The sequence below is a fragment of the Gorilla gorilla genome, chromosome 6, assembly GCF_029281585.2.
Source record: "Gorilla gorilla gorilla isolate KB3781 chromosome 6, NHGRI_mGorGor1-v2.1_pri, whole genome shotgun sequence".
NCBI lineage: Eukaryota > Metazoa > Chordata > Mammalia > Primates > Hominidae > Gorilla > Gorilla gorilla.
This window is the reverse complement of record NC_073230.2, coordinates 8403159-8419966: the sequence shown is the minus strand read 5'-3', so window position 1 is coordinate 8419966 and position 16808 is coordinate 8403159. Positions and strand designations below refer to the sequence as shown.

Sequence of the window (16808 nt, the reverse complement as noted above, 5' to 3'; positions counted from 1 at the left end):
CTCAGTGGAGGCGATTCCACATCCCATACCATTGCCCCAGCGATGCCACTTTGAGAGCAAATCCACACAAAACTCTTGCAAAGATGAGGTTGTGTAGACCGTGATTCTGATGCATTCAGAACGCTCTAAATGCCCTTATGCCAGTGACTGGGTGAACAAGTCATGGTCCAGTTGAACTTTTTTTGAGTTTTTTGTTTGTTTGGGTTTTTTTTGTTTTTTTTTGTTTTTTTGTTTTTTTGTTTTTTTTTGAGACGGAGTTTCACTCTTGTTGCCCAGGCTGGAGTGCAATGGCGCAATCTCGGCTCGCTGCAACCTCTGCCTGCCAGGTTCATGCGATTCTCCTGCCTCAGCCTCCCAAGTAGCTGGGATTACAGGCATGCGCCACCACGCCTGGCTAATTTCTTTGTATTTAGTAGAGACGAGGTTTTACCATGTTGCCCAGGCTGGTCTCAAACTCCTGAGCTCAAGTGATCCACCCGCCCGGGTCTCCCAAAGTGCTGGGATTACAGCCGTTAGCCAAAACCCTGTCTCGATAAATGAATAAATAAATGAAAGGCTACAGGCCTCAGACGTTCGTTCCGGAAGGTGCTGAGGAATTTGTTAACAGTGGTTGCCTGGAAGGCAGTGGGGAGAGGCTTTCCTTTTTCAGTCTGGTATGTTCCAGTTTGTTTTCAGCCGGGTGTACTGCATTAACCGTGCAAGAAGAAAATGGAAAGAATTTGAAAAGACGCTGGGGTGTGCAGAGGAAGGGCACACGAGTCTGGGAAGAGGTGACATCAAAACCAGGTTTTTTGTTACCTGTCAGCCCCCATGTGAAGTCCCGGCGGGGCCCCTCAGCCTGCCTGAGTGGGAGGGGTGCCCAGAGGGTCCCATCTGTGGGTGGTGGGCGGCTGGGTGGGTCTCAGGGGGAGGCTCCGTCTGGGCCCTGTGTGGCCTCAGTGCCCTGGGACGCTGGCGTTTGTCACCTGCTGGCCGTCCCTCCCAGGCAGGGATGGTGTGAGCGCCCTGGTCCTGGTCCGTAGCGCAGGACACGCACACCTGCCTTCCACGAGCACCCCCATGCGCATGGTCTTGGGGGGCTCGGCAGGTGCCCTCTGCGCCCCCCACGGTAGGTGTGCAGGCTCCGTCCCACCGCGCGCGGCGGCACGAGGGTCCCACCCAGGCCGGCCAGGTTTTGGGGCGGCCTCGCGCCCAGGCAGGTGGGACGCTGCGCGCGGATGGGGGGCGGGCGGCGGGCGATTTCCCAGCGGGTCCCCGGGGCGCGCAGGCTGGGGGCGCCGGAGCGGCCGAGGGAGGAGGCCACACGCTCGCCTGCACCGCTGGGGGCCGCCCGCGGGCCTTGCCGGCCAGAGCGCAGCGTGCGCCCCGGGCCCCGCGCCGGCACTCGCTCAGCGACCGCGGCGGAGACACGAGCGGCGGCGGCGGAGCCCAGAGGGCGGCGGGAATGCGGAACCGGCGCGCCGGCTGAGGCCGCCCGGGATGGCGCAGGGGCGGCGGCGGCGGGCGGCCTGCGCGGGGCCCTAGCGAGCCGGGCTGACGCTCCCGGCCCCGGCCCCGGCATCGGCATCGCGGGCGCATCGCGGCCATGGCCAAGGAGCGGCGCAGGGCGGTCCTGGAGCTGCTGCAGCGGCCGGGGAACGCGCGCTGCGCGGACTGCGGCGCCCCGGGTAGGTGTGGGCCGGGTGGGCGCGGGGCCGGGTGGGTCCGGGGTGGGCGCGGGGTGCCGGGCGGGTCCTGGGTGGGCCCCGGAGACCGGGCGGGGGACCGCGGACGCCGCGGGGGTGGCGGCGCTGAACACCGGGCCGGATCGGCGCTCGGATGGGGCCCGGGCCCGGCTGCACCTGCGGGGACCCGGACGTCTTCCCGGGCGGGGCGGAGCGGGGGGCCCCCCCAGGACCCCCGGAAACCCCCCTGCCGCCGCCTCCCCTCCCCCGCCGGGCTGCGTGTCTGACGGTCACCGCGGACCGCCCGCCGCGTTGCGAAAGCTCGGGCTCCGCACAGAAAGAGGAAATCGGGGCTGGCTGCAGGGAGGGAACGGGCCGCCAGCCGGAGGTCTCTGCTGGGCTGTGGGGTCCGCCGGCTCCGGGGCCACCTCGCAGTGACGTCATGCCTCACTCCCTTCCCGCACCGGGGGTCCCTGGGTGTGAGCGGCGCCCCTCCCCCCGGCTCCCTGCACCTGGCTGCTCCGGGGCGGGCGCCAGGACAGGTGAGGCCTGGGAGAGGTGGGGCCGGACGCAGGTCCTCGTCCACCTGCCGCCCGCCCGTTCGTTCTCCCGGCCGGGCATCCCTGACTCGGTTCCCAGGTCTGTGGGATTTCAAGGCACTGGAGTCCAAAGGCGCGGAGTCCCTCCCTTCCAGGCCACTGGTCCTGTCATTGGCTGTGAACGGGGCCCAGTGCCCAGACCAGCCCTGCCCTGCTCGGGAGCTGTCAGCCCCAGGCCGGCTGCGCTGTGGAGAGAGGGCTCCGCCGGAGCAGTCCCGCCACCCCAGGCACACCAGGAATCTGGGGGCCAATAGTCTGAGCCCCTCGGAACAAACCTAAACTCACCAGCGGTGACTGAGGCCCCCCGGGAGGGAGCGGGGGAAGACCTTGCATTTGCCTCCAAGGCCCTGGTTCAATATGCAGCCTCTGGACACCCCGGAAAAAGGACCTGATTCCCTCTGGGATGGAGGGGTCTCTGCCAGCCCCAGGTCGTGGTGGCTGCTGTCCAGCCGCAGCTTGGCTGGAAAGGCCACATCAGGAGCTGGGGTGTCCCAGAGGGGAGATAGCGACAGGCTTTTCTGGAAAGACAGGCAGGACCCACGGCCTTTCCATGGTCTCCTGAGACAGGACGGCCACAGGGCCAGTGCAATGGTGCGGTGGGGGTGGCCCCCTGGGCTGGCTCACCCCAGACTCTCTCCCCACAGACCTTTATTTCCTCCTGTTCAGGAACGCTCCCCAGGAAAGCCAGTGGGAAAGGGCCTGGCCTGGGGTTGCTGTGGCCCACGGGGAGGGGAGCTGGGCTTGCCTCTGAACCTCTGCTCCCTGGCCACACAGCCTGGGAGCAGCTTCTCTGGACTCAGGGCCCCTCTCCAGCCACCCTCTGGGCCTCCCAGCCTGGCAGGAGGAAGAGGGGACTTCCTTGGCCTGTTGGGTCCTTCAGTGGCCCTCCCCTCCCAGTGGGTGCAGGTGTGCCCGGCCCACCTGCTAAGCTTCCAGCCTGGCCCACCCCTCCCAGTGGGTGCAGGTGTGCCCGGCCCACCTGCTAAGCTTCCAGCCTGGCCCACCCCAGAGCTGTTCTCTGCCCTCCCCATGCCCCACGCTGCCGGGTAGAGAGCCGCACCTCTGCCTTTTCAGAATCGGTCCATGACCTCAGTGACTTGTCTCCTCTGTCAGGTAGCGCCATGGAGGGGTTATGCTGTGAGGGGTCACTCTCATTTCACAGCCAGGGAGACTGATGCCTTGCAAAGGGAGCTGTCTTAGGGGACATGAGCCACACCTGGCCACTGTGCTTGTCCCCGCTCCCCAGGGCTGTGGCCACAGGGTGGAAAAGGCGGTGTCAGGAGGCAGGGGGCTGCCAGGCCCCCTTGACCCCATGGCACCTCCTCGAGGGCTCTATGCTTCTTTGCTGATGCCGGCTGCTCTGGGGCCTTGTGTTCCTGCTGTGGCCCAGCTGGGTGACAAGGAGCCACTCCAGTGTTGATGGGGGTTGGGGTGGCCGGCACATTCTGCTGTCCTCAGAACACTGTCCTGTGCACTGGCTCACAGCTGGTGCAGACCTGGACAGCAGGACATCAGACAGTCCCAGACCACCTCTAAACGCCAGGCCTGGGGCTGCTGGGGTGGACTTGAGCAGGCCCCACCCACTGGCCGTGTGAGGGAAGCAGTCTTGGGGTCTCTGCGGCCCCCACAGAAGCTCCTTCCAAACTCTCCCCATGACCTGTCCCAATAGTGGGTTCCCCTGACCTTGAACAGGGGGCCTCACCCAGCGGCTACCCAGAGAGCCTCTCATCACAGGCCTGGCAGGTGGGCGAGTTGGGGCATGCCTGGACCCACTGTCCTGCAAGACCTGGGTGGGGGTCTCCATCCTGGAAGGGGGCTTGGGGGAGGGAGGGGTGCCTCCGTACATCCTTGGAGCTGCCTGCCAAATCGCAACAGAGGACAGGGACTGGGCGTGGTGGCTCACGCCTGTCATCCCAGCGCTTTGGGAGGCCGAGGCCGGAGGATCGCTTGAGGCCGGGAGTTGGAAGCTGCAGTGAGTCGTGATCACACTCCAGCCTAGGCCAGAGTGAGACCCTGTCTCAAAAAAAAGAAAAACACACACATTGTCCTCTTTGAGTCTCAGCCCATCTGATGCCCCAGAAGGACTGGGGTGTCTGAGCTCTTTTGTTCTTTTTTATTTTAAGGTCTCGCTCTGTCACCCAGGCTGGAGTGCAGTGGCACAATCTCAACTCACTGCAGCCTCTGCCTCCAGGGCTCAAGCAATCCTCCCACCTCAGCCTCCTGAGTAGCTGGGACTACAGGTCCATGCCACCATGCCCGGCTAATTTTTTTTTTAAGACAGTTTCTCGATGTCACCCAAGCTACAGTGCAGTGGCACGATCTTTGCTCACTGCAACCTCCAACTCCCAGTTTCAGGAATTTGGCCGGCATGGGTGAGGGTGGGAAGAAGGCTGCTGAGTGTGGGCGGGGGCTGGGCAGACTCCCTTCACTCCCCAGCGGCCCAACTAGGTTGGATATTTTTTTTTTTTTTTTGAGACGGAGTCTCGCTCTGTCGCCCAGGCTGGAGTGCAGTGGTGCGATCTCGGCTCACTGCAAGCTCTGCCTCCCAGGTTCACACCATTCTCCTGCCTCAGCCTCCCGAGTAGCTGGGACTACAGGCACCCGCCACCACGCCCGGCTAATTTTTGTATTTTTAGTAGAGATGGGGTTTCACCATGTTAGCCAGGATGGTCTCCGTCTCCTGACCTTGTGATCTGCCTGACTCAGCCTCCCAAAGTGCTGGGATTACAGGCGTGAGCCACTGTGCCTGGCCTCAACTTTCTGTCTCTATGAATCTTATGACTCCAGGGACCTTGTAGGAGTGAAACCATGCGGTATTCTTTTTTTGTTTTTTTTTGAGGCAGAGTCTCGCTCTGTGGCCCAGGCTGGAGTGCAGTGGCACCTTCTCAGCTCACTGCAAGCTCCGCCTCCCAGGCTCACGCCATTCTCCTGCCTCAGCCTCCCGGGTAGCTGGGACTACAGGGGCACGCTGCCACGCCCGGCTAAGTTTTTTGTATTTTTAGTAGAGATGGGGTTTCACCGTGTTAGCCAGGACGGTCTCGATCTCCTGACCTTGTGATCCACCTGCCTCGGCCTCCCGAAGTGCTGGGATTACAGGTGTGAGCCACCATGCCCGGCTGGTATTCATTCTTTTGTGACTGGCCAGTTTCACTCAGTCTAACGTCTCCAGGTTTACAGATGCTGTGGCGAGTGCTGGGATTTCCCTGCGTGTGAAGACAGGATCATACCCTGTGTGGATGAACCACGTTGCGTGTGCCCGTTTGTCTGCAGGCGGACACTGGGCTGCTCCCACCTCTGGGCCATTGTGAATCGTGCTGCGTGAGCACGCGGGTGCAGATGTCTCTCTAAGACCCTGCTTCAGGTTGTTTGGGTCCCTACCCAGGACTGGAGTTGCTGGGTCCCATGGCGATTTTGTGCTTACCTGGTTGAGGAACTGCTAGACCGGTTTCCCCTACCTGGTTTTGCACTCAAGCCACAGGCCAGCAGGTCACACGTGCCCGCTTCCTGCCTGCCTGCCCTGCGGCCGGGTGTGGAGGGCTGGTGTGGGCGATGAGCTGGCACTCAGGGCTGGGAGGAGCTGGAGGCCTTTCCCTCTGTCCTGCGCCTGGTGCCCAGGCCCTGGCCAGGCTCCCCCCGACTTCAGCCTAGACTGGGCCCCCTCTCCAAATGCACCGGAGCTGTGGTGTGGGCCAAGGTTACTGCTTTGTGGACTCCTTGGGCCGCTGCGCCGGCCGTGACCGCAGCCAGCTTCCCCGACACACAGATGCTGTGAGCTAGACCTCAGCTCTGGACATATCTCAGGTTAGGTGTGGCACTGCCCCTGCCCCCAGGCCCTGTGCTCCTAGGCCACTGCCGTTTTAGACTCAGAGGCATTTGCCAAGCCTTGCTCTGTGGCAGTACCTGGCAGGCAGCCGCATCCCCCAACTGCTTCTCCTGTCACCCGTCAGGTGGCTGCGTGGCCCCATTTTGCAAATGAAAGAATGAGGAAACAGGAAGGGACTTGGCGGGGTCCAAGGTGGCTGAGGTGGCACGTGGCCGTGTGGCCAGGAGGTATGTGCTCATGTGCCCGGGGGAGGCAGAGGCCCACAAGGGCTGAACTCCAGTGGTGCCCTACCCTGGACTCCGGCGGGCAAGGCGCCTTCCCCCGCTCCGTACACGTGTACTGAGTGCCTTGCCCTGTGCAGTCACTGGGGCTCAGGGAGACCGGACCAGACCAGCCCTTCGCTCTCAGCATCTGCTGTTCCTTGGTGGGGAGACAAAGACAGACAGATGGTGATGGCACTCGGGGACAAGGAGGGCCGAGGGTGGAGTAAGAATTGTGAGTGAGGGCTGGGCACGGTGGCTCACGCCTGTAATCCCAGCACTTTGGGAGGCTGAGGCGGGAGGATCACGAGGTCAGGAGATCAGGACCATCCTGGCTAACATGGTGAAACCCCATCTCTACTAAAAATACAAAAATTAGTTGGGTGTGGTGGCGCACGCCTGAAATCCCGGCTACTCGGGAGGTTGAGGTGGGAGAATCGCTCGAACCTGGTAGGCAGAGGTTGCAGAGAGCCGAGATCATGCCACTGCACTCCAGCCTGGGCGACAGAGCGAGATTCTGTCTCAAGAAAAAAAAAAGGACGTAGAATCTTGGATGCCCCGTAAACGCGTTTTCAGGAAGGAGTACTGGGCACCTGTGGGCTGGGAGGTGGGTCAGGGAGGAGCAAACTGACACCAAGTCACTGTCCAGGTGGTGGTGGTGACAGCTTGGCAGGTGAATGAGAGGCCAGAGGGGGTTGTGGCACCTGGAGATGCATTTGGAGAAGTTCTGCTAAGACCGGGGCAGAGACGTGCAGTGGGAGCTCGGCCTGGCGTGCAGGGGAAGGCTTTGGAAGTGACTGTTTTCCTCATGGAGGACGAGGCCAGGCCATGGGCCGGCGGGGACGGAAGCTGAAACTCGGGCACCATGGAGCGCTTCTGCAGGGCGTGTTCCGTTCAGAAGCTCAGGCCTCGGTGGGTACAGAGGTGGGCTCCGTACTGAATGACGGAGGGAGGGGTGAGGGGCAGAGGGCATTGCACTGATGGACCTGGGATCCTACCCGGGCAAGGGGGCAGGGCAGACATGGGGTGAGGAGGGAGGGACAGACATGGCTGGGTCAGGTCCTGCAGATTCAGGATGGGGGCTGGGGCTCGGGGGTTGTGAGCGGGAAAGGCCCAGCTGGAATAGAGTGGGTTCAGGGCAGGCCGTGGGGTGGCCAAGGTGTGGGGTGAGGAGCAGGTCCCTGGCAGTGCTGGGTCCTAAGTGGAGGAGGGAGACGGCCCCTCCGGAAGAGGGAGTGGGGTAAAGGGGCTGGTGGTGTCGGGGATGGGGGCAGCCGTGCACCTCGCAGGTCAAAGGAGAAGCGAGGAGGCCAGTGTGCCCAGAGCCAGGGCGGGGAGACGGGGTCAGAGGTGGCTGTGAGGCCACACAGGGCTGGGGGACACTGTGAGGGCTGCGCTGTGACTCTGGGTGGGATGGGAACCATGGGAATTGTGTGAGCCGAGGAGTGTCCCAGCCCACGACGCGTCACAGGGTCCAGGGCAGGTAGGGCCAGCGCGGGAGCGGGAGGTGGGTGGGACGCTGCTGCAGTGACCGAGGCCGGGTGGCGGTGGCTAGGCCTAGGGTGGGGCATGAGTTTGGGGAGGGTCAAAGCCTGGATCATCTTGAAATATTTGCTGGTCAACGGGATGTCGGGGTGTGGTGGGTAGAGTAGAAATGAGGACACCCAGGCCTTTAGCCAGCACCTCACTCCCTGAGATGGGGACGTGGGAGCAGTGTCCAGGGAGATGGGAGGGACCTGCGATGTGAGGCTCTGTGAGAAGCCGCGGTGGCCGCCAAGGGGACAGCAGCCGCACGGGCAGCTCTGGAGGAAAGAGGCCCGAGGTAGAGACAGGGGTTGCCAGTGTGTGAATGTCTCTCTCTCTCCTTTTTTAAAAAATCAAGGTCAGGCGTGGTGGCTCACACCTGTGGTCCCAGCACTTTGGGAGGCTGAGGTGGGAGGATCACTTGAGCCCAGGAGTTCAAGGTCAGCCTGGCCAACATGGTGAGACCCCCATCTCTAAAAAAAAAAAAAAAAAAACCAAAAAATCAGCCAGATGTGGTGGTGCACACCTGTGGTCCCAGCTACTCAGGAAGCTGAGGTGGGAGGATTACCTGAGCCCAGGAGGCCGAGGCTGCAGTGAACTATGATTGCACCACTGCACTCCAGCCTGAGCGACAGAGACCCTCTCTTAAAAAAACAAAAAATGAAAAAAACCAAACCCCAAATCGAGGTGCAATTCATATGAAAAATTAACCTTTTATAGAGAATTTTTTCATAAGGATGGAGTCGCAGCGTCTCACTATGTTGCCCAGGCTGGTCTCGAGCTCCTGGGCTCCACCCGTTCACCTTGGCCTCTCAAGGTGCTGAGATTGCAGGCGTGAGCCGCCCCGCCCAGCCTCAAGTTAATCATTTCCAAGTGAAGATTCAGTGGCATTTAGAACGTTCTCCATGCTGTTCAACCACCACCTCTATCGAGTTCCAGAAATAGGGTTTGACAGCTGAGACCAGATGGGCCGCAGAGGAGTTGGCCCCGTGCGAGGGCCCTGGAGAGCCTGGAGGGGCGCGGGGTGGGGGCCCTAGAGAGTGGGCTCCGGGGCAGGGTGGGTCCAGGGAGGATTGGGGACGGCCTTCACCGTGGGGTTCCCGCCATGGGGCTGGAGCACCAGGAGGGAGAGGGGGTGGGAGGGCAGGGGCAGGGCAGAGCCTGGGGGGGGTCCTTGGGGGATTCTGAAAATGGACTGTGTCCGGGTGCTGCTGGGAGGGATCCAGGAGAGGGGCACGTGTCCCTGAACCGGGTAGGGGCCAGCGGATCTGGGTCCTGGGAGGGCCTGTTCCTAGGGCCAAAGGGCCCCATCCTCACAGTGGAATGGGACCAGGGCCGCCCGTGAGTGTGAGGGGGTGGGGGCCTGGGGCCTGGGCAGAGAGGAGGTGTGGGCTGCCAGCCCACCCAGGAGCTCCAGAGGTCACTGCCTCGCTGGCGGGGATCCACCGGCCGGCAGGAGCCTGGATCCCTGCAGGGGCCACGGGTAACTGGGAGACAATATGCGGAAAACACAGAGGTGGAGTTGGAGAGTGGCCTGGGTCTCGGCGTGGAGTGGGGCGCTGTGTGCCTGGGGCCTGGGTCTCGGCATGGGGCCGGGCGCTGTGTGCCTGGGGGACAGCCATGCATGCCCCACCTCACGTAGCTGTGAATGGTGGTGGGCACCGGAGCCCCTCCCACAAGGGCACCCTCCCACCTCGGCAGCCCCTTGCGTGCCTGGCCAGAGCCAGCTTCCAACCCAGCCTCGATCGCACCGGGATCTCTGCTGTGCATCAGCCTTGGGAGGGCAAAGGTCTCTGGAACCAGGGCCCCATGGACAGGCTTGGCTACTGCCCTTCCCCCGGCCCGTGCCCCAGCCTGGGCCTTGGCTTGGGGGACACGCCTGCCCCACCTAGCTCAGCCCAAGAATGTGGCTCACCTGCCCAGGTGCCCCAGACCAGCTCCGGAAATGGTGAGCGGCTGAGTCACCTCGGGCGTCCTGGGAGCAGGTAGGGCAGCGCGGGGCTGGGAGGAGGGAGGGAAAGAGGCTGGCGGCTGTGGGCAGAGTCTCCGAGGAGGAGGCAGCTCCTGGAGACGGTGCTGGCAGCCTGGATGTTTGTGGGGGCTGGAGCCTTGGGCCTGCCCCTCCCCGCCTGGCACTCAGGGCCTCCATCTCCACCACCACATCAGCCATGCTGCAGCCACCCTTGGGCCCAGTGTGCACCTGCTGGCCTTGTGGCCTGTCATGGGGGGAACACAGGCCGTGGGTGCTGACTCCAGGCATTTTGGAAGAAAATTCCACAGTCCTGGGAACCCAGAAGTGGTCCTGGGCAGTAGCAGGGCCGGCCCCACGGTTCGGTGTCCCGAGTGGGGGGCGCAGCTGGCGTGCAGCCCAGGCTTAGGGAGAGGCTCTCCTGCTTGGGCCTGTGGGGGCCCTGCTGCTGGGGCGTCAGACCAGCTCCCCTTCCACCCTGGAGGGTCTCTGAGAGTGCGTGCCCCGCCCCTTTTCGCTCCGATGGGCTGCGGGCATTTGCGGATGCAGGCAGGCCTGGCCATGCCCAGCAGCCTGAGAAGGAGGCCTGCCCAGCCCAGCCTCAGTCACTTGGAAAACAGAAGGGTCAGCCCGTCCCTTCTGCCTTGGGGACCAGCCAGGCTTTTTCCTTACTGGAAGCTGGGGGACTCTAGCTCCCCATCTCCCTGCACACACACACACACCTGCACACACACACGTGAGCCCACTCTGCAGAGCTTCAGCATACTCAAATCAGAAGGCCACCTTCTATTTCAGTGCCTTCAAGGGCTTGCGAGGTCACTGTCCCAGAGACCAGAGGCCTTAAGACATTGCCCAGAGTCACCCCACCCCCGGGCTCTTCCCTCCCAGGGTCTGAATCTTTCTTTGAAACAGAGTCTCAGGGTGGGTAGAGTGGGGATGGTTAATGGGTACAAAGAATAGAATAAGATCTAGTATTTGATATCACAACAGGGTGACGATTGTCAACAATAATTTATTGTACTTTTAAAAATGACTAAAAGAGTGTAATTGGATTGTTTGTAACACAAAGAAATGATACACGCTTGAGGTGATGGGTGCCGTGTTTGCCGTGATGTGATTATTTCACATTGCATGCCTGTAGCAAAATGTCTTGTGGACCCCATAAATATATACACCTCTTTTGTACCCACAAAAATTAAAGATTAAAAATTGTTAAAAATAGGCCGGGCTCGGTGGCTCAGGCCTATAATCCCAGAACTCTGGGAGGCCGAGGTGGGCGGATCACCTGAGGTCAGGAGTTTGAGACCAGCCTGGCCAACATGGTGAACCCCGTCTCTATTAAAAATACAAAAATTAGCCAGGCATGGTGGCGGGCGCCTGTAATCCCAGCTACTTGGGAGGCTGAGGCAGGAGAATTGCTTGAACCCGAGAGGCAAAGGTTGCAGTGAGCCAAGATTGCACCACTGCACTCCAGCCTGGGTGACAGAGTGAGATTCTGTCTCAAAAAAAAAAAATAAAATAAAGTTAAAAAAATAAAGAAAAGTAAATAAAACAGGGACTTGGTTAGGCGAAGTGGCTCATGCCTGTAATCCCAGCACTTTGGGAGGCTGAGGTGGAAGGACTGCTTGAGCCCAGGAGTTAGAGACCAGCCTGGGCAATATAGCAATACCTTGTTTCTACAAAAAGTTTTTTAAAGTAGCTGGGTATGGTGGTGCGCACCTGTAGTCCCAGCTACTCAGGAGGCTGAGGCGGGAGGATCACTTGAATCCAGGAGGTCGAGGCTGCAGTGAGCCATGATTGCCTCACTGCACTCAAGCCTGGGCAACAGAGCAAGACCCTGTCTCAATAATAATAATAATATAATAATAATAATAATAGTAATAATTCTGATGAGGTCAATTTCTCTTCCTCCTCTCTCCCTTCCTCCTCCTCTCTCCCTTCCTCCTCCTCTCTCCCTTCCTCCTCCTCTCTCCCTTCCTCCTCCTCTCTCTTCCTCCTCCTCACTCCCTTCCTCCTCCTCTCTCCCTTCCTCCTCCTCTCTCCCTTCCTCCTCCTCTCTCCCTTCCTCCTCCTCTCTCTTCCTCCTCCTCACTCCCTTCCTCCTCCTCTCTCCCTTCCTCCTCTCTCCCTTCCTCTCTCTTCCTCCTCCTCTCTGCCTTCCTCCTCCTCTCTCCCTTCCTCCTCTCTGCCTTCCTCCTCCTCTCTCCCTTCCTCCTCCTCTCTCCCTTCCTCCTCTCTTCCTCCTCCTCTCTCCCTTCCTCGTCCTCTCTCCCTTCCTCCTCCTCTCTGCCTTCCTCCTCCTCTCTGCCTTCCTCCTCCTCTCTGCCTTCCTCCTCTCTGCCTTCCTCCTCCTCTCTCCCTTCCTCCTCCTCTCTCCCTTCCTCCTCCTCTCTCCCTTCCTCCTCCTCTCTCCCTTCCTCCTCCTGCCTTCCTCTCTGCCTTCCTCCTCCTCTCTCCCTTCCTCCTCCTCTCTCCCTTCCTCCTCCTCTCTCCCTTCCTCCTCCTCTCTCCCTTCCTCCTCCTCTCTGCCTTCCTCCTCCTCTCTGCCTTCCTCCTCTCTGCCTTCCTCCTCCTCTCTCCCTTCCTCCTCCTCTCTCTTCCTCCTCCTCACTCCCTTCCTCCTCTCTCCCTTCCTCCTCCTCTCTGCCTTCCTCCTCTCTGCCTTCCTCCTCCTCTCTCCCTTCCTCCTCCTCTCTGCCTTCCTCCTCTCTGCCTTCCTCCTCCTCTCTCCCTTCCTCCTCCTCTCTGCCTTCCTCCTCTCTCCCTTCCTCCTCCTCTCTTCCTCCTCCTCTCTCCCTTCCTCCTCCTCTCTCCCTTCCTCCTCCTCTCTCCCTCCTCCTCTCTCCCTTCCTCCTCCTCTCTTCCTCCTCCTCTCTCCCTTCCTCCTCCTCTCTCCCTTCCTCCTCCTCTCTCCCTTCCTCCTCCTCTCTCCCTTCCTCCTCCTCTCTGCCTTCCTCCTCTCTCCCTTCCTCCTCCTCTCTCCCTTCCTCCTCCTCTCTCTTCCTCCTCCTCACTCCCTTCCTCCTCCTCTCTCCCTTACTCCTCCTCTCTGCCTTCCTCCTCTCTGCCTTCCTCCTCCTCTCTCCCTTCCTCCTCCTCTCTCCCTTCCTCCTCTCTGCCTTCCTCCTCCTCTCTCCCTTCCTCCTCCTCTCTCTTCCTCCTCCTCACTCCCTTCCTCATCCTCTCTCCCTTCCTCCTCCTCTCTCCCTTCCTCCTCCTCTCTCCCTTCCTCCTCCTCTCTCCCTTCCTCCTCCTCTCTCCCTTCCTCCTCCTCTCTCCCTTCCTCCTCCTCTCTCCCTTCCTCCTCCTCTCTCCCTTCCTCCTCCTCTCTCCCTTCCTCCTCCTCTCTCCCTTCCTCCTCCTCTCTCCCTTCCTCCTCCTCTCTCCCTTCCTCCTCCTCTCTCCCTTCCTCCTCCTCTCTCCCTTCCTCCTCCTCTCCCTTCCTCCTCCTCTCTCCCTTCCTCCTCCTCTCTGCCTTCCTCCTCCTCTCTTCCTCCTCCTCCTCTCTCTTCCTCTTCCTCTCTCTGTCAGTGGATTCTGCCTTTGGTGTTGTATCTGAAAAAAATCTTTGCCTAACCCAAAGTTACGGAGACTTTTCTCCTGTTTTCTTTTAAAATTGTATGGCTTTAGGTTTTACCTTTAGCACCATGATGCATTTTGGGATAATTTTTGGATATGGTGAGAGGGATGGTTGTTTACTGTGTTGTGGATGATACCGGATTGTTCCAGCACTGTTGGTAGGAAAGATTGTTTGCTCTCTCCAGAACTGGCTTTATATCTTTGCCGATAATTAGTTGTCCACATATGTGTGGGTTTATTTCTAGATTCCCGATTCTGTTCCATTGATCCATTCATCTGTTTTTGTGCCAACACCACCACACTGTCTTGATAACTGTAATTTTTTAATGAGTTCTGAAAACAAGTAGTGTTAGTTCCCCGTCCTTGTCTTTTTTCTAAGTTGTTTTAGCTATTCTAGGTCCTTTGCATTTACATATGAATTTTAGAATCAGCTTGTTCATTTCTATTTTTAAAATCCTGTTGAAATTCTGATTGGGATGGCATTGAATCTATAATTTGGAGAGAATATATGTGTTATTAATGTTGAGTCTCCCAACCCATGAAAACGTTATCTCTTTCCAAAATCTGTAGGTCTTCTTTAATTTCTCTGAGCAATATTTTGTAGTTTTCAGTGTCCTATGTTTCATTTCTCATCACATTTATCCCTCTTTCATACATTTTATGCTATTATAAATGGTATTTTTAAATGTTCAATTTCTGAATGCTTGTTGCTAGTGTATAGAAATACAATTGATTTTTGTATATTTATCTTGTATCCTTCAACCTTGCTAAACTTGTTAGTTCTCATAGTTGTTTTTAATAGAATCTTTTATATTTTCTACATAGACAATCATGTTGTCTGTTAATGAAGATAGTTTTAGCTCTTCCTTTCCAATCTATATGCTCTTTATTTCTTTATATTGCCTTATTGCACTGACTAGAATCTCTAGCTCAACGTTGACTAGGAGTGGTTAGAACAGACATTCTCGTCCTGTTCTTGATCTTGGGGGAAAGCAGTCAGTCATTCTCCCTTGAATATGACATTTGCTGTACATGTTTCATAGATCCTCTATATCAAATTGGGGAAATTACCCTCTATTCTTAGTTTTCTGAGAGTTTTATCAGGATGTTGCATTTTGCCAACATTTTTTGCATCTGTTGAATCCTCTATGTCAAATTGGGGAAATTCCCCTCTATTCTTAGTTTTCTGAGAGTTTTATCAGGATGTTGCATTTTGCCAGCATTTTTTGCATCTATTGAAACAATTGTATGTTTTTTCTTTTTTAACCTGTAAATATGGTGAATGACATTGATTGATGGTCAAATGTTAAACCAACCTTGCATTACTGGTAAAAACCCCTGTTGATCACGGTGTATTACTCTTTTTATATATTGTTGGATGTACATCTTTTTATGGACCTACATTTTGATTTCCCTTGGGTAAATTCCTAGGAGTAGAGTGGCTGTGTCATATGGGAGATATATCTTTATGTAAGAAACTGCCAAGCTGTTTTCAGAGTGGGTTGGACTAATTTGTACTTCTACCACCGTGGATGAGAGTTCTACTTGCTCTGTATCCTCATCAACACTTGGTAGTATCCATCTTTTAAATTTTAGTCATCCTAGTAAAACTCCACAAAAGCTTTTTAAAAATGGTACAAATTTCCTGCCCTTCCAGTGACAACCTTGTGTTGCTCCTGTCTCCAACACACTTGATTTAACTGGCTCTCGTCTTTTGATTCTTATGTAAAAGGTCTTCATGTCTCCATAGTGTGTGTGTGTGTATGTGTGTGTGTGTGTGTGTGTGTGTGTGTGTGTATGTGTGTATGAGAGACAGGGTCTGTGACACCCAGGCTGGAGTGTAGTCGTGCCATCTCGGCTCACTGCAACCTCCACCCCTGGGCTCAAGTGATCCTCCTACCTCAATCTCCCAAAATGCTGGGATGACAGGTGTGAGCACCCACACCTGGCTGGTGTCTCTATTTCTTCACATTTAACTCCCTGAGCCCTCCCCAGTAGGCTGTTCATGTTGTGTCTGTGGGTATGCACGCATGTATGTATATCCTCACACACGAATACCAAGGAGGATGTGACAGGTTTGCATCAGACAACCTCTAAGTTTACACTGGGGGACCTTGTGCCAGTTGCAAGAGGTCGGGACAGGTTGTAACCACTCCTTAGCCTCACTTGTATCTGGTTTGTCAAAGATAGGCTATATTAGTAATGGCTGTAAGCTATCAGTCCTACTTACAAGCCCTTCTTGGGCTCACTCATCTGTGCCACCCCCATTTTTCCCTCTAAGCAGACATTGGCAAACTTTTTTTTTTTTTTTTTGAGACAAAGTCTCACTCTGTTGCCCAGGCTGGAGTGCAGTGGCACGATCTCGGCTCACTGCAATCTCCATCTCCCGGGTTCAAGCGATTCTCCTGCCTCAGCCTCCCGAGTAGCTGGGATTACAGGCACCTGCCACCACGCCCGGCTAATTTTTGTATTTTTAGTAGAGACGGGGTTTCACTATGTTGGCCAGACTGGTCTCACACTCCTGACCTCAGGTGATCCACCCGCCTTGGCCTCCCAAAGTGCTGGGATTACAGGTGTGAGCCACCACACGCAGCCAGCAAACTTTTTCTTAAAAAGACAGATAGTAGGCCGGGCATGGTGGCTCACGCCTGTAATCCCAGCACTTTGGGAGGCCGAGGCGGGCGGATCACCTAAGGTCGGGAGTTCGAGACCAGCCTGGCCAACATGGTGAAACCACATCTCTACTAAAAATACAAAATTAGCCGGGCGTGGTGGTGCACACCTGTAATCCCAGCTACTCGGGAGGCTGAAGCAGGAGAATCACTTGAACCTGGGAGGCAGAAGTTGCAGTGAGCTGAGATCACACCATTGCACTCCAGCCTGGACAACAAGAGCGAAACTCTGTCTCAAAAAACAACAAAAAAGACAGTAAATATTTTAGGGCCGTAGAGTCTCCATCACAGCTAGTCAACGACCGCTCACAAAAGCAGCTGTAGACAGTTCATAAACAGGCATGGCTGAGTTCCAGTAACACCTTATTTACAACAACAGGCAGCTGGTCCACGCCGTAGAGTCCAGCTCCTGCTACAGGTTCCATGAACAGGCCTCCTTCCAGGCCCAGCTCCCTGGGTTCTGTGAACAGGCCTCCTTCTAGCTCAGCTCCTGCTGCGGGTTCTGTGAACAGGCCTCCTTCCAGGCCAGGAGAGGGACGGCCTGTCCCGGAGCACCCGAGTGAGGTTGGAGTTGGGCACAGGCATTCTGGACTCTGGGCTGGGCGGGAGCTGTTGGTGGCCGTTGCTCATCCTCCCTCAGGATTTCTAGGTGGGCAGATAAAGTCCATGAGACAGGAAGCCTGGGTCCGTGGTCCACACTGTGGGAGCAGAACCAACA

The 16808-nt window shown here is 57.4% G+C and overlaps 1 protein-coding gene across 2 annotated transcripts in view; it reads left to right on the top strand.

The window, feature by feature from the left end:
- The first annotated feature begins 1267 nt into the window (after positions 1-1267).
- ADAP1 (ArfGAP with dual PH domains 1) overlaps positions 1268-16808 on the top strand; it is a 63559-nt gene continuing 48018 nt past the window's right edge. The window contains exon 1 of one of the 2 annotated variants that reach the window (XM_055346739.2): positions 1268-1667. Coding sequence is in view for 1 of the 2 variants with exons in the window: in XM_055346741.2 (XP_055202716.1) it covers positions 1586-1667 (82 nt within the window). In the remaining variant the exon portion in view is untranslated. The remainder of the gene's footprint in view (positions 1668-16808) is intronic. The other variant, XM_055346741.2, reaches the window with a different exon arrangement.